General features: G+C 40.0%; 1 protein-coding gene across 24 annotated transcripts in view; it reads right to left on the bottom strand.

Annotated features, from left to right (window-relative positions):
• Nucleotides 1–3,071: 3,071 nt before the first annotated feature.
• LOC129778219 (TLD domain-containing protein 2) overlaps nucleotides 3,072–14,835 on the bottom strand; it is a 438,692-nt gene continuing 426,928 nt past the window's right edge. For all 24 annotated transcript variants that reach the window (XM_055784977.1, XM_055784979.1, XM_055784981.1 and 21 more), the window contains 4 exons: nucleotides 11,128–11,249; nucleotides 5,590–5,749; nucleotides 5,350–5,519; nucleotides 3,072–4,998 (listed from right to left, as the gene is read on the bottom strand). In XM_055784977.1, coding sequence (XP_055640952.1) covers nucleotides 4,863–4,998; nucleotides 5,350–5,519; nucleotides 5,590–5,749; nucleotides 11,128–11,249 — 588 coding nt within the window. In that variant the 3' untranslated portion in view covers nucleotides 3,072–4,862. The remainder of the gene's footprint in view (nucleotides 4,999–5,349; nucleotides 5,520–5,589; nucleotides 5,750–11,127; nucleotides 11,250–14,835) is intronic.

Genomic DNA, 14,835 nt, shown 5'->3' with positions numbered 1-14,835 from the left:
TAGGTCTGTTCTAAACGCCACCCGAGCACAGCAAACCTCAGACAAACATTGACCCGTACCTGAAACGAAATGAATCCAGGCTACATTATTAGTACCTGCCGCGCATTCCGGAAGCATGTGAGGGCCGTAATTGCAGCAGGGGGAAACTCGATCGATGATTAAGATAGTTTGACACTCTAAGAAGCATTCCCCCTTTAAATGATATTTTTTTAAATTTTGACATTTTTTTACTTTTACTTCTTTCCTCGAAGCGTCAATCATCAACGCTAAATCCTTGATTGAGTCGGGATAATGTAGCAGACTCAGCGAGTGACTGTTTGCAACGGTCGAAGGCTGACAACGACGAATCGTCCCACTGAAGCTTCCTGCTATCGTTCTTACGATTTCCGGGTATCAGTCGACGCAAGTCCAATTGCACTTCCACCGCTTTAGGAATGAACCGTTTGTAAACATCGACTAAAGCTAAGAATCTGCGGAGTTCCTTGATTGTTGAAGGCCGTTCGAATTCGGAGGCAGCACAGCTCGTATCCAAGATGGAAGCGGCTTGATACCTTCACGGTTCACCAGATAACCAAGAAATTCAACTTCAGTATGTGCGAATTTACATTTCGAGATGTTGATACCCAAGCCATTTAGTTTGAGTTTCTCAAACACCACTCGCACGTGTTCTTCGTGTTCCGACAAGGACTTCGACGCAAAGCGAAAGTCGTCAATAAACACCACCACGAAGTCGAGATCACCCAGTATCTTGTGCATGAAGCGTTGAAATGTTTGACTGGCGTTGCACAAACCGAACTACATACTGGCGTTATCACCGCTGTTTTTGGGATATCGGCTTCCTCGATCAGAATCTGGTGGTAAGCTCTCTCTAAGTCTAAGGTAGTGAAAACGTTCTTACCTTGCAGTGCGTTAAGAAGGTCGTGCACCTGCGGAACCGGATAGCGATCGGAGACTGTTGCTTCGTACAGGCGTCGGTAGTAACCGACGAATCACCACTGTCCGTTTTTCTTGGCCACACAGTGGAGTGGACTGGTCCAGCTGCTAGATGATGATCGACAGATACCGAGCTCGGACATCAGCGCGAACTTCACCTTGGCAGCTTGCAGCTTACCCGGATGCATTCTTCTCATTTTCGATGCCACAGGTGGTCCTTTGGTGACGATGTGGTGCATGACATCATGCTGCGTCGCTGCTTGCAGTGTAGCCGGAAGTGTTATCTCTCGGTACTCCATGATTCAAGCTGACAGTGGTAATGGAATGAACGTGTGTTATCATCACATCATCAGATTCGTTTTGACATCGATCAGATTGCAGTTCTTCATATCGACGAGGAGCCCGAAGTGAGCTGAAAAATCAGCGCCGATTATGACGTGGTTGACATCCGAAACCAGGAAGTTCCACGTAATTCGCCGCCTGAGTCTTAGATCCGTGGTGATAAACTGCGTTGAAAACGTTCTTATTTCGGAGCCGTTCGCCGCATGTAGCACGAACGGAATCGTTCCCAGAAGTTTCACTTTTCAGTTTCAGAAGGCCACTTGTTTTGTCGAACAACTTTAATCGTCGACTTGAAAAAACTCCACACACATCAGCCGAATCAGGTGAGTTGAGATTTAGTTTTTTGAACTGCTGTACAGGCACGGTTTTTTGCATCGCTGAATTTGCTGGCCGTACTTCCGATGGTACCAACAGATTGCGTCTGCTTCTCGCGTCTGAGCGGCTGCGACAACGGTTTCGATCGACCGAAGCATCAACTTTGAAACGACAAAATTCTGCCGAAAGAACCTCGAGCTGCTCCTTCATGTGTTCCAGTTCGTTTGCCGCAGCAGAAGGTGACACTGCCGCCGACTGCGGGGTCTCGAACATCTTGACGGCCATTTCCGCCAATAAGGCCAAGGTACCGTCACTAATCGTTAGAACTGGTCGAATGTGTGACGGCATCCGCTGCAAGAACATCTTAAGTAAATTTTCGTTGACGTTGAGTTCCGTTACCAGCTCCTGCATCTTGGCCAACAGATGTTGCCGAGATCAAACGATCAAATGAGCCGTTCCAGCCGGGATTCGGGCGAGAGAGCGAAGCGTGCAATCAAACGTTCCTTCACTGTTTTGTATTTATCTTGGGCAGGAGGAGTCGATACCAAGTCAGCGATATGGCAGATAACTGACTGGTCCACCTTCGCCACAATGTGGTAAAACTTAGTTTCATCCTTCGTGATGTTTGCGAGGACGAATTGCGCTTCCGCCTGTGCAAACCACATCTCCGGGTCCGACTTTCGGAATTCTGGAAGTTTCACTGACACTGCGGCGGCTGCACGTGCTTCTTGATTTCCATCAGAAGACATGGCGGATTGAGGTTAGAAGCGTCGTAATCGAGCCGAACGAAAAAACTCGACCGTTTTGCCGCGCACAAACAAGAATTTATTTCCGGATACCGCGAAATCACGTCGGGGTCATCACTGTGGAGAACGGAAGCGACGGGAAGCGATAAGACGAGTTTTACTGCAATAAAATAACTGTTATGTCCTCGAACGATTTGCAGCGTGCTTTCTCTCTCTCTCTCTCTCTCTCCTAGTAAGAACAAACTAACTCTACACTCTCCCTGTGATGTTTCTTCTCTACGCTGGGGTACATCATTAATTACACCCCATAGTGCATTAAAAACTGTCGCAACTCCCTTATTAATATTTCTTTAGAGAGTGGTAGGAAAATCGTTTTCGATGAAAAAATGCATTTATGCATATGGAAACATAAAAACCTATTTTGAAACTCTATATAAAATATCTCTATATCTCAATTCAGAATTGTGAATCCAAACTTTCGTTGTATGATTCACTAATATATGATGTATCGAAGATGGAATTCTTTAAATACAATACCTTTACATCACTACCGATGATGAATTTAACTATAATAATACCTTATCCGTAACATGCCACGTGTACAGTGAAGTAACGAACTAAGCGCAGGATGATGGCAACCAAGAATACGTGACAAACTGACATGCAATGTATGTAAAAACAACTAACCAAGGGATAATATGTTCTTTCGCAACTAAATCGTCTGTGGAACCAAAATCATTGGTGTAATGTTTTTTTTGCTTCTTTTATTACTAGGTTCACATGTAAAACGTGTTAATCACTTACAACAACATGTTTTCTGTTACGCTAAATCATTTCACTTTCATGACACCCAACCGTAACGCGTGTACCGTGTGTTCCTAACGTTGGCTGTTTAATGGTTGTATGGTTTGTTTGTTTGTTTTTATTTTACATATAAATAAGACAGTAATATGAGTGAAAAATATAAAAAATATATGTAATAAATTAAAATAACAGTTAGCGCTAGTTTCATCATTCTTGCACTTTGCAGAAAGGGATCTATAAAATAGGATCCATCCGGTCAAATAATAAACCTCTCTGTTCTTAATACATCTTTCTTTTCGTGTGATTTTCGTCACTCAAAGAAAAAAAATACAGCGAAACAATTCATATATTGCGCTTGCAATTGCCTAAATTGCAAAATTGCTACTATTTATACACCCAATAAGCAACTGTATGTGTTGTTTGTTTTGTTTCTTGCTACGAATGAATTGACATGCACCTGGCGAGAGCTTCAACGCAACTGCACTTCCAGGTTTAAGATCCTGCTTATTGTCTAAGATGTTGACTCAACCAAAACAACATTGGTTCTAGCACAACAGTGACAGTGAAATACGTGAAACAGTTACCCTCTTGCTGTTCTCTCCTCCAATGCCGATGATTTTGTTTTATTTTGTGTTTGACTGGTATTTTTTTTCTTGTCTTGTCTTGTGTTGTTCTTGGGTAAAAAGTGTGTTTCCTTTGACTCGACTCATCCCCTACTTTGTCACAATTGATTTGGAACAAATGAAAAGCAGTCTCTAAATTTGAACATTTTACTTCTAACACGACTTCTGTTATATTGGTTTTCAGCAACATTTTTCTTCATTTATTATATTTGCTATATATACTTTTTTAAATGTTTGTGATTACGTAGCTGCAGCATGTGCTGTTTAGCTGTTTATTTATGTTTTCGGTGATTTTTTGCCTTGGTTAATTTATTATTTGCACTAATGTATAGAGAGGTTAATAAACATATACCTGTACAAGAGTTGGATTTTGCTTTTGAGGATAGTTTGAAGCCTCTCATCTGGTTATCTGCGATCGCTGTTGCATTTGTCGAGAGACCTCAAAATTATGTAAATGTATATGAGGGTTATGTAATTTTGCTAAACTCATCGATTACGCACAGTGTAAATAACCACTGCTGCGTCCATCGTGCCAATATTTCGACTACAAATATCTCATGTCTCATCACCATTAATTCGGAACTACCCTTATTAATGTTTCATTTTTTTCTGTTATAAATATATATCCTCTTAACAACGTGCCCTCTTCACAGGTGGCTTTTCCTTATAATTGCTACAACTCTTTTCTTTAAATCGTTACTCTTTTCGAACGCATAAAGATTAGGTGAGCTAATAAATTCTCTCTTGTAAATGGTTTATATTCTCATCCATAATAATCTTCTGGTTCTTCTCTAGTTTCCTCATAATGTTCCTAAAAGTAGCATTTCACTAATTTTTTTTTGTAATAATCTTTCCCTCTCAATAGCGGGTATATGTGTATCCCAGGCATTACACTTTGAATAGTATCCCAGTTCACAACGGAGCGCCCGCTTCAGGACTTCCAGAATGCCACAAAGCTTTATCTTTCGCGAATACAGTGTCGTACTGAACACACCAAAACACTCACACCCACACCAACATACACGCACACGCACTCGACGCGACATGCACACACTTTTTTCATTTGTAATCTTCTGTTACGCCTCCAGCCTGGTTTTATTTAAACAAAGGCCCAACACTCGAGCGTTTTGATGACAAAGTCCTCCTGTGGCGCTAGTGGTTCGTTCGAGTAGGTACTGCAGTGCTGCGATCGGCCCTGATTCAGGTCACCGTCAAGCCAGAGCCCGAATTTGCCACTGAAATGAGAGGAAGACAAAATAAAATTGGAATTAGATGTACTTGCGTCTTACTTATTTCTGCGGTTTATTCCGTAACCGTAATCGTACGAACAATTTGTTTCAGAGTCAAAACAGCCTAACCTTGCCAACTCATTTTCAACAATACGTAAACTGCTAGTATATGGTCAATAGCCTTTCGGCAACATGTAGGGTTCAAATATCAATTGAATAATTAGATAACTGATTCAATTTCTGATTCTGATTCAAATTCAGTACACAATGTAATTCAAATTCAGTACACAATGTAAAAATTCTAGTTTCATTCGCTTAATATGGTTTAACCTAATGCGGGAAGAATTCGAAACTTACTCTCCGGCTCCGATCGCCAAACTCTCCGGGTTACCCTTGATGAAGTACAGGTTCTCACCGCTCCAGTGGAACACCTTGAAGTGTGGGTTGAATTTGTACAGCAGTGATTCGCCGGTGCCGTAGAAATGGTCCGATACATGCAGCGAACAGGATGTAAGTGCTCCGAATACCTAAATCAGAAAAAAAACATTTTTGGAATAGAACCAATCATCGGATGCAATCAATTCTTTTTGCGCTCACATTATGATCCGTATCTTCTATAACTATCAGGATGGGGCTCTCCAGTTTGTGCATCTTCCTGTACAACGAGTTCAACGAGAAGCCGTGCAGCGAAGTGCTGAACACCAGAGACCACGAGTACCCCTCGGCACGCGCTGGTAGGTGGGCGCAGAGCTTCTCTCTGAAAATAGGAAAAAATTGTGTGTTTATTTAAAATGACTTCATAAGGTAGGGCAGATATTTGTTTTACAGCAGAGGTGAACAAAATTTTGGTCTCTACGAACGATCAGTTTTTTTTAATAATAGAATGCAGTCTATTGACATCGAATGGTGTTAGTAGTCATATGAAAACCTTTTTATTCGGCTAGACCCTTTGGAAGTTTCGTAACATTTATCATAAATACATAAAAAACAACAAACAAACAAAATTTTGCGATTGCAAAATATATATGGACTAGAAGGTCAGTTCAATTAGCATACAAAATGGACTATCCAGGTTACCTTGAGAGATAGTTTGAAAACCTCCGCTATACCAGTCCACAAGTGACTGAATTCAATCGCAGCAAATGGGAAGAAGGTGGTCCTAAAACTCGTCCAGTATCACTCGTGTTTTATACCTAAAATAGGTAAATCTACAGGGGCTGGGATTACTGGGCCAGGAATCGACATGTCAATTCACAGTAGCCTACAGTTTTTCAAGTAGAAATAAATGCCAAATTTCGTTTCATTTGCTTGATCAATTCTCGAGTAATGTAGAAGTTTGTGTTTAATTTGTATGACAGCCCCCCCCCCCCTTAGAGAGGGTGGAGGGGTCCTAAACTATCACGAAAACCTTCCCGGCCCCAAAAACCCCTACATACAAATTTTCATGTTGATCGGTTCAGTAGTTTCCGAGTCCATAAGAATCAGACAGACAGACAGACAGACAGACAAACAGAAATCCATTTATATATATATATATATAGATTCAGTTGTAAGTTACAGGGTGTTAACAATGGAAGTCAACAAAGAGAAAATTCGGTACTTTTTAAACTTTTTCTTTGATAAAGGTGAAAATGCAAGCCAGTGGCAGTAACTAATAGATTCCATGCTGCGAAGACGTGTAGCGGTAATCTTCTTCTTCTATATATATAAAAATGGATTTCTGTCTGTCTGTCTGTCTGTCTGATTCTAATGGACTCGGAAACTACTGAACCAATCGACATGAAAATTTGGGGGGCTGCCATACGAATGAAACACAAATTTTTGGATTACTCGAGAATTAATCAAGCAAATGAAACAAAATTAGGCATATGGAAGTTTTGAGGTGCAATAAATGCTTCTATGGTGATTAGACACTCCACCCCCCTCTCTAAGGGGGAGCTGCCATACAAATGAAACACAAATTTCTACATTACTTGAGAATTAATCAAGCAAATGAGACCAAATTAGGCATATGGAGATTTTAGGATGCAATAAATGTTTCTATGGTGGTTAGACACTCCACCCCCCTCTTAAAGGGGGGCTGCCATACAAATGAAACACAAATTTCTGCATTAGTCGAGAATTAACAACAATCGACATGAAAATTTGGGGGGCTGCCATACGAATGTAACACAAATTTTTGGATTACTCGAGAATTAATCAAGCAAATGAAACAAAATTAGGCATATGGAAGTTTTGAGGTGCAATAAATGCTTCTATGGTGATTAGACACTCCACCCCCCCTCTCTAAGGGGGAGCTGCCATACAAATGAAACACAAATTTCTACATTACTTGAGAATTAATCAAGCAAATGAGACCAAATTAGGCATATGGAGATTTTAGGATGCAGTAAATGTTTCTATGGTGGTTAGACACTCCACCCCCCTCTCAAAGGGGGGCTGCCATACAAATGAAACACAAATTTCTGCATTAGTCGAGAATTAAGCAAGCAAATGAAACTAAATTAGGCATATGGAGGTTTTAGGGTGCAATAAATGTTTCTATGGTGGTTTGACACTCCTTTCCCCTCTCTAAAGAGTTGGGAGGGAAGGTTGCTGAACAACTCGAGAACTAATCAAACAAATAGAATCAAAATTAGCATATAGAGATTTTAGGGATCGATAAACGTTTCTATGGTAGTTCGACACTTTTCTCTGCTCTCTAAGATAGTAACGAAGATTGTCAAAAGAAGCACTGAAGAAATGATGGAATTCGCGTTAGAAGAAAAAGGACAGATGATTGAGGTTAGTTGCAGTGATCATAACGAGAAACCGTGTCCCCATGCACCAAAATGATAACATTGTCAAACAGTTTTGCGACGACCTTCTATCACAGTTTCTATGGAGCGAAACAAATGAAATTTGAAATGAAAGTTTTACCCAAATGAAACCGTATTTTCTAAAGGTTCTAGAAGAAAATATCCTGAAATATTGTTTCACAGTAATGTTCGAGTTGTGGAGAACATCTTATCGATCTGCTCGAATGATATGATCAATTAATGGTTTATTTCGCCACACATAAATACTACACGACGCTCCGGAGGAAATTCTGTTTCTCAAGCATTGGATAGGTTATCAAATAATTTCGGATAAATCAAAACCGATCTTGGCATGGCAGGCATGTAGAGTGCGCCAATGTTCGGCGGCGTTCTTGCAACCCGCAACAACGTCGTCTAGGTAGCCTTTGGCAACATCATGTTCTGCTGGAATACTTTCCTTCACTTCCATCTGAAAAAATGTTTCAGATAAACCAATCTGATTAAACAGAGTGCGATTGGAGCACTTCGAGATGGCGTCTTGCGGCTGTGAAAACCGCACCGACGAAAACAAGGATACTATGCCCACATGTGAGTCCTGAAACCACAGTGATTAGAAAAAGCGTCGCACCACAGTTCCAACAAGAAGTTGTCGAATGTTTGCGCTCTTTTTCATTTTCTGCAGATACCTCCGGACGATCCTTGAACCGCTTACTAAACTGCTTTTCACACTGAAAGCTCCCATTGATGGATTGAACCCGTCCAGGATATATCGCTCTTCGAATTTATTAAAAGTAGGCACTCTTCCGTCAATGTTGACCTCAATAGTCGTCAACAGCCTAGGTGCGCACCTTATCCACCTGGCAGGCAAAGATGACATAACTGATGACATCGGCAAGTTAAAAAGTTAAGTTCGAATAGTTTGTTTGTATACACTTGAATTGGCGATGACGTGCTCCACACTTGGAATTTTTGTACGATCATTCTTTTATGAAACATAAGCAAAAACAAAAGGTAATCTATCTGGGTTGCGTGTCCGCTACTGAGCCAACGATCATGATCTCATAACTCAGGGCCCTCAACTAACCATCTTTGTGTGTTATTCTAGCTACTACGTCAAGCAACAATCTTCATGTGACGGTAACCCCGGTTCCTTACCGCTCACATTACGATCTGCTGCATCGGTAATTGGTACTATTGATAACATAATAATGGAAGCCTCATATCAACAGTCCCGCTGTGTATGATCCAACTATGAACAATCGAACAATAAGAGTATTCTCACGCCGAAAAAAGGCGATATGTGTATCGAAAGAATAAGAATACTCTTACGCCTAAATGCCTACTGTGTAATATACAACAAAATTATCGTTTGATAAAAATGTACACGAATAAATTCGGCTCTGTTACAGCTGAATTGATAAATTAGCCAAATAAAATAAACAGATGGAATAAAAAGGGCAATTTTCATTCAATCGAATAAATCGCAGTAGTAAAAGGTCTAAAACTAAATGATTGGGCTAACTGGAATCGTTATTGGTTTGATTGGAAACAAATATGTACACAAGATTCAAAAAAAATTATGTTTAAAGGTAAACAAATGTACTCTACCCATCACACACACAAGCACATCAAAACAAAAAGATGTAACTAGAAGATTTCCAAACTAAAAACTTAAGCTTAAAAATGATTTTTTTTCATTTACCGGTGCCCATTCAACGTGAAATAACAGCTTTTCGAACATTACTGTAAAAAATCTCGATGTAGCACCTTGCATAAATAATTGAGTGTAGATCAATTGATGTTTTTAAAAGAGGACACATGCTAAATATTTGAACTAGATTACCCTACTTGCGATGCGCGCTTCGTCCCATCGACCAGAATTAATCATCTACAGAACCGTTCACTCTGGTAAGGAGATCCACGCTCGAAAAGAATCGGTATGTTCCGAGAGAATTCAACCGAAGAGAACTATCGCGGCGTACAGTACTAAAATGCCGTATAAACCATGAACTATTTGAACTGCAAATTTGTTTCCTCACGTGAAATGTATGAAGGTTTTGGAATGCCAATTGCTTAGCGTAGATAACGATACGAGCGTTCTATGCATCGCATATCTATCATACATTAGTCATTCCGACAGGTCAGACAGTTTACTCAGTTGATGGGATCCGGTAGTTGTGAATAAAAAAAATGAAGAACTTACTAGCAAATAGTGGAAGTAAATGCCACTGCAAAACAACGGCAAATTCAGCATTCTAAAGGCTTACATGTAGCACAAAGAAGAAATGATCGGTGTTAAGTCAGACCGGACTATGTGACATGTTTATGAATGCGAGAAAAGCGAACTTGAAGTTCAGTGCTCTGCAATTTTCAAAGCATTTAATTTTTTCGTTCAATATTGTTCTCAGAAATGTTAGCTCTGGCTTGGTGAGAGAAGGGGTGTGAGGTTGGAACTGCATAAACATTTGGTTGCGTTCAGCGTAATAGCTCTGCCATTCATAACAGGCATGAATATGGTTGCACGACAATTATGTTAAAATATAAACTACCTATTTTCAATCATCTTAGACAATATTCGTCAATAAAATCGTCAAATTCGGATTCATTGTCATCGCTACAGTCTAAATAGCACTCTGAAATAGTATATTTTTCGATCATTCACACTGAAGACCAGCATTTTTGACTGATCTGTTCAGTCAAAGTGGACCAAGTTTATTTTTCAATATACTCAGAATGTGAACATTTTACACTAACGGGTACAAGCACATTTCAACAAGGTACCTATTAGCTTCAAGAAAAAGTTTTGTTGGTCTGAATTCGACGCTTGGAAATTTTTTAAATTCAATATACAATTGATTGATACATGGTCCACTTTATCTGCACATGATATAGAGCCATTTCGCCATGGTAAATGGTACATGGTCCGCTCTGACTGCATACCATGAGGGATTTTCGTTGATCAATCATAACAATTTCGATCAATTATTCTTGTTGTATGCGTGATTTTCCAAACCTGATGAATATGGTATGTAGCTTACATAATGTTTAACCAAATGTAATCAATAACTCCAAATGTTCAATTTTGCGACTTGGTCCCCTCTGACTTAACACCGACCAAATATGAAAAATAAAATAACGATCTACGAAATCTAGTCACGCAATATTCGATCATATCAACTCTTAGTGATCAAATCCAGTACGAATACACAATGCACTTAATTTGTTTATGAACAGATTTCACCGATAAGAAAATATATCGTTAATCACTTTTAGTGAACCGGGAAATGTTTATGACTTGTTGCAATAAACGCCCGAAGCTAGTTATTATCTCACTTACCGATGCTCTTCGCTGAGGATCTCCGTCTGGCCAATCAAGTCCGGTATCTGGAAGTCCTGATCGAAGGAACTGGTTGCAAATAGTGTCGCCTTTCGGTAGTCATCTGTGCTCATAGACAGAACCTGCGCGCGGATCGGATCGTGGACGGAATAAAATGAAACGAAAAATAGAGAAAAAAAAACACAACAGCGATTAATATTGGATGCCTCTGCCTGGTGGACGCCGAATAGCATTCAGATGATGATGATATGCTTTTGCTTGTTCGATTGTTAATTATTCTATTGAAAAAGTTCTTATATACTACTACGCGTTTTGAGAGTTCGGAACATCAAGGCTACAGAGGTACAGAGACGCACGTCTAGTTGCAACAATCAAGTAGACAGAGAGAACACAGCGAGGAGAGAAGATTGATTGTGTGTTTACATGGCAATAGACATAGAGTTGTTGTGATACAGAAACAAATGTCGGTCGTGGTCTACCCTAGAATGATTTTCAGGCTTGGTTTTGAATGTGTGAAAGAGAAGGTGTTACATAGAACATGTTCATTAGTGAAAAGCACATCCATTCCTTAAAGTTAGCAAAGTACAATTTCTACGGATTATGGGGTTGCAACGAAACGGTGAGTGTATCGAGTGTGTATTGCTGTTTGTAGGTTTGTTAACACGCACACACAAAAAAATACACGGAACTAACAAGTTTCCGGCTACTACTAAGTACGGGACATAGCGGAGAAAGAATGTTACAAACAGGTATGCAAGGAATTGTTCCAGTCATTAAATATGACAGATGTTGCAGAACGTAAAGATACACATTGTCTCTATGAGAAGTGGGATGGAGAAAATATTTATTAACCAAGCAATCAAAACACGTCACATCAAGTTTCGCACACAGGGCCAGATTCACCCCCGCTTGAAACGCTGAGATAAACACGCGGAATTACTCAACTACGCCTCAGCTCATTTTTTATGTTCATTCACGCTGTCGCTTGTATATCGTCCAATTTGGAGGTGCGAGATTGTTCTTTGTTGCGCATCAGAGTGAATCTCAGCGAATCTGGGCTTCGCAGGAAACAGGTCATAAGCCGTTCTGCTGTGGAAACATCGCGCTTCTCGATTGGGATGATGTCAATTCGGTATTTCTGTTCTAATCGGCAAGCGATGTTTTAATAACAAAACTTAGGAAAACAGATGAAATATCAATCAACCTAGCGCATTCATCATGCCAAATGGAACAGAAACGTGAGCTACATGTCAGCTTCCGTAGAGTCTCCCTTTTTCACCATTGCCGATCAATCTGTGCAAGATTAAACACGCCATTTAAGTGTTAATTATCGTTTTAATCAGGATTGCTCCTCCCAACGTTTATAGAAAACGTAATTCTAGAGCTGTTTAGACTCATATTAACCAGAATGTTACATTATATACACGAAAGTTGAGTTAATACTGCTTAAACAATCGCGTTTCTACTATTCCAGTCAAGTTCATCAAGTCAGCGATGCACAACAACTGGCAATTGTGGACTTAAGAGGGCTGGGCATGATTTACAGCCGGCATGTCATGATAAGCGAAGACCGGTGATATCACAGTAAAATGCAGAAAATGAGTGTATATACTAAGTCCGAACTTAGAAGTAGATCTGTGAACAGTGTTACAAGTTCACTTGTACATCTTCGAGATATGTTCAGCGATAAAAACTATAACTCGATGGTTGAGCTCATGCCAATCAAATATTCGGCGCCGGCTAGTGATCATTCTATCCTGGATTCCTCGAGTCGAGAAGACGCACCACGCTAGATATGGGGTACATACTAGGGTGGCGTTGCTGATTAATGGTCAGCTGCATCCCAATAGGAAGTATCCCGTGTCGGGCACACGTACAGAGCATTGGAGACAGCAACATCCCAATTACGAGAACACTTATAATACTAACCTCGAGCCGACCGCGAGTAATCGGTTACATATTACTAACATAGATAATAAGAAAAACTGTCAAAATATTGAACTCCGGCCCCGTCAGGCTAACGCCATATGAGCCTTGATAAAAATATATATTTTGGAAAAAAAAAATATTCGATGAACTTGACACCGATGTTTCATTTTTCGAAATTTCAGATAAGAAAATAATTGATTGTTCGTTGTATGTAATAAATTTGTTAAGTCGTTTCTCAGTATGTAAATTTTTTTTTTTTATCTTCGCTTATTTTTCGTCGGCCTATTTCCGCCACTTCAGTGCCAATCACCGACATCAGGGAGGCGACTCCACCTGTTCCTACCTATCAGACTCAACAACTCATGAGCCGGGCCAACTTCTTTTACTTCCCCTCCGAAGGAAGACGTAACCAGAGATTTTTCGCCTCAGAAAATCCCAACGACGCCAGCTGGGATTGAACCCGGGCCGATCGGATTGTGAGGCTGTTACGCTAACCACACAACCACTGGCGCCGTCATGTGTAAATTTTTGAAACAGTTAAAAAAAGTATAAATCGGAAAAAGGAAATTAATCTTAAAAGTGATAACGGGATAATATGGAACTAATATCATCAAAGAAACGATATTTGACTGATCGATAGATCGTTGAAGCGGTAGTATTTCGTACTATACACAGCTCTCAGCCAGTTTTGTAAATGCTTGACAAAGTTTTTGTTTGGGCGCTCATCAAAGATTGACTTAACCAAGGAGAAAACACGAAAAAACATTTTTTTTTTGTTTTACTTAGATGATGGCAAAAAGGCAAGTCAGGCGGCTGTAAATATGAATATTGTGTATGGTGCTCATACTGTAACTGTCAATCACGAACAAATTCGGTTTCGTTGCTTCCGTTCCGACAATTCAGATGTCAGAGACGCACCACGGCCTCTGTGTTTCCTTTGCCCAGCAGCTAATCATTGCAAAACAATCGTAGTAACTTGAATGATGCTAGATAAATCAAGCACGATGTACGGCTGCCACACGAATTAACACAACGAAAAATTCAAACCGAATTTCATTCTGCGAATCGCTGTCGAATCGCAACATATTCGATCTATTTCTGAAATAGATGAGGAAAAGCGGATCATTTACGACTACGGGTCATGTGGACTTTCCGTACGAAGTGTTCCGTTCAGTACTCATTTAAAACTCCATTATTGATTTATTTACATACTAGCCGACCCCGCAAACTTTGTCCCGCCCAAAATTATACTTTTGATATGATTTTTTTCGAACGATTTCTTACCAAGCGAACGTTCGTGGGCTCAATCGTAGAACTCTCCATTGATTGATCTTTAAATTCCCATTTCCATTTACTTTAAATATCCTATTACTTCTGCCAAAACTCTCCATTATAATATAAACTTATTTTCAGACAATTGGACTAAAAACAATGTCATTGTGGGATATATGAGAATTTTTCGTTTCGAACTTTCTCTCGAAGCTTTTCAAAAATTTCAAAACTTTTTCTCACCATAACATTGATCTATGAGCCGAGACGAGTACAACAAAATAAAGACGACTCAAATCGGACCTTCCTTCTTCGGGGTTTGCGCTTAGCAACACATTTGGCTTTCATTTTTTATTTACAGGTCGGACTCGATTATATACAAACTCGATTATATATCCGCAAAATACCCAAGGCAGGATAAGGAACCGAAACACACCGCCAAGACCGTCAAAAAATGGTTCCAGGATAACAAAGTCGATCAGCAAAGTTTTACCATAAATTTTAAAACCG

This window comes from Toxorhynchites rutilus, chromosome 3 (genome assembly GCF_029784135.1).
Source record: "Toxorhynchites rutilus septentrionalis strain SRP chromosome 3, ASM2978413v1, whole genome shotgun sequence".
Classification (NCBI taxonomy): domain Eukaryota; kingdom Metazoa; phylum Arthropoda; class Insecta; order Diptera; family Culicidae; genus Toxorhynchites; species Toxorhynchites rutilus.
This window is presented reverse-complemented; position numbering and strand designations above follow the sequence as displayed.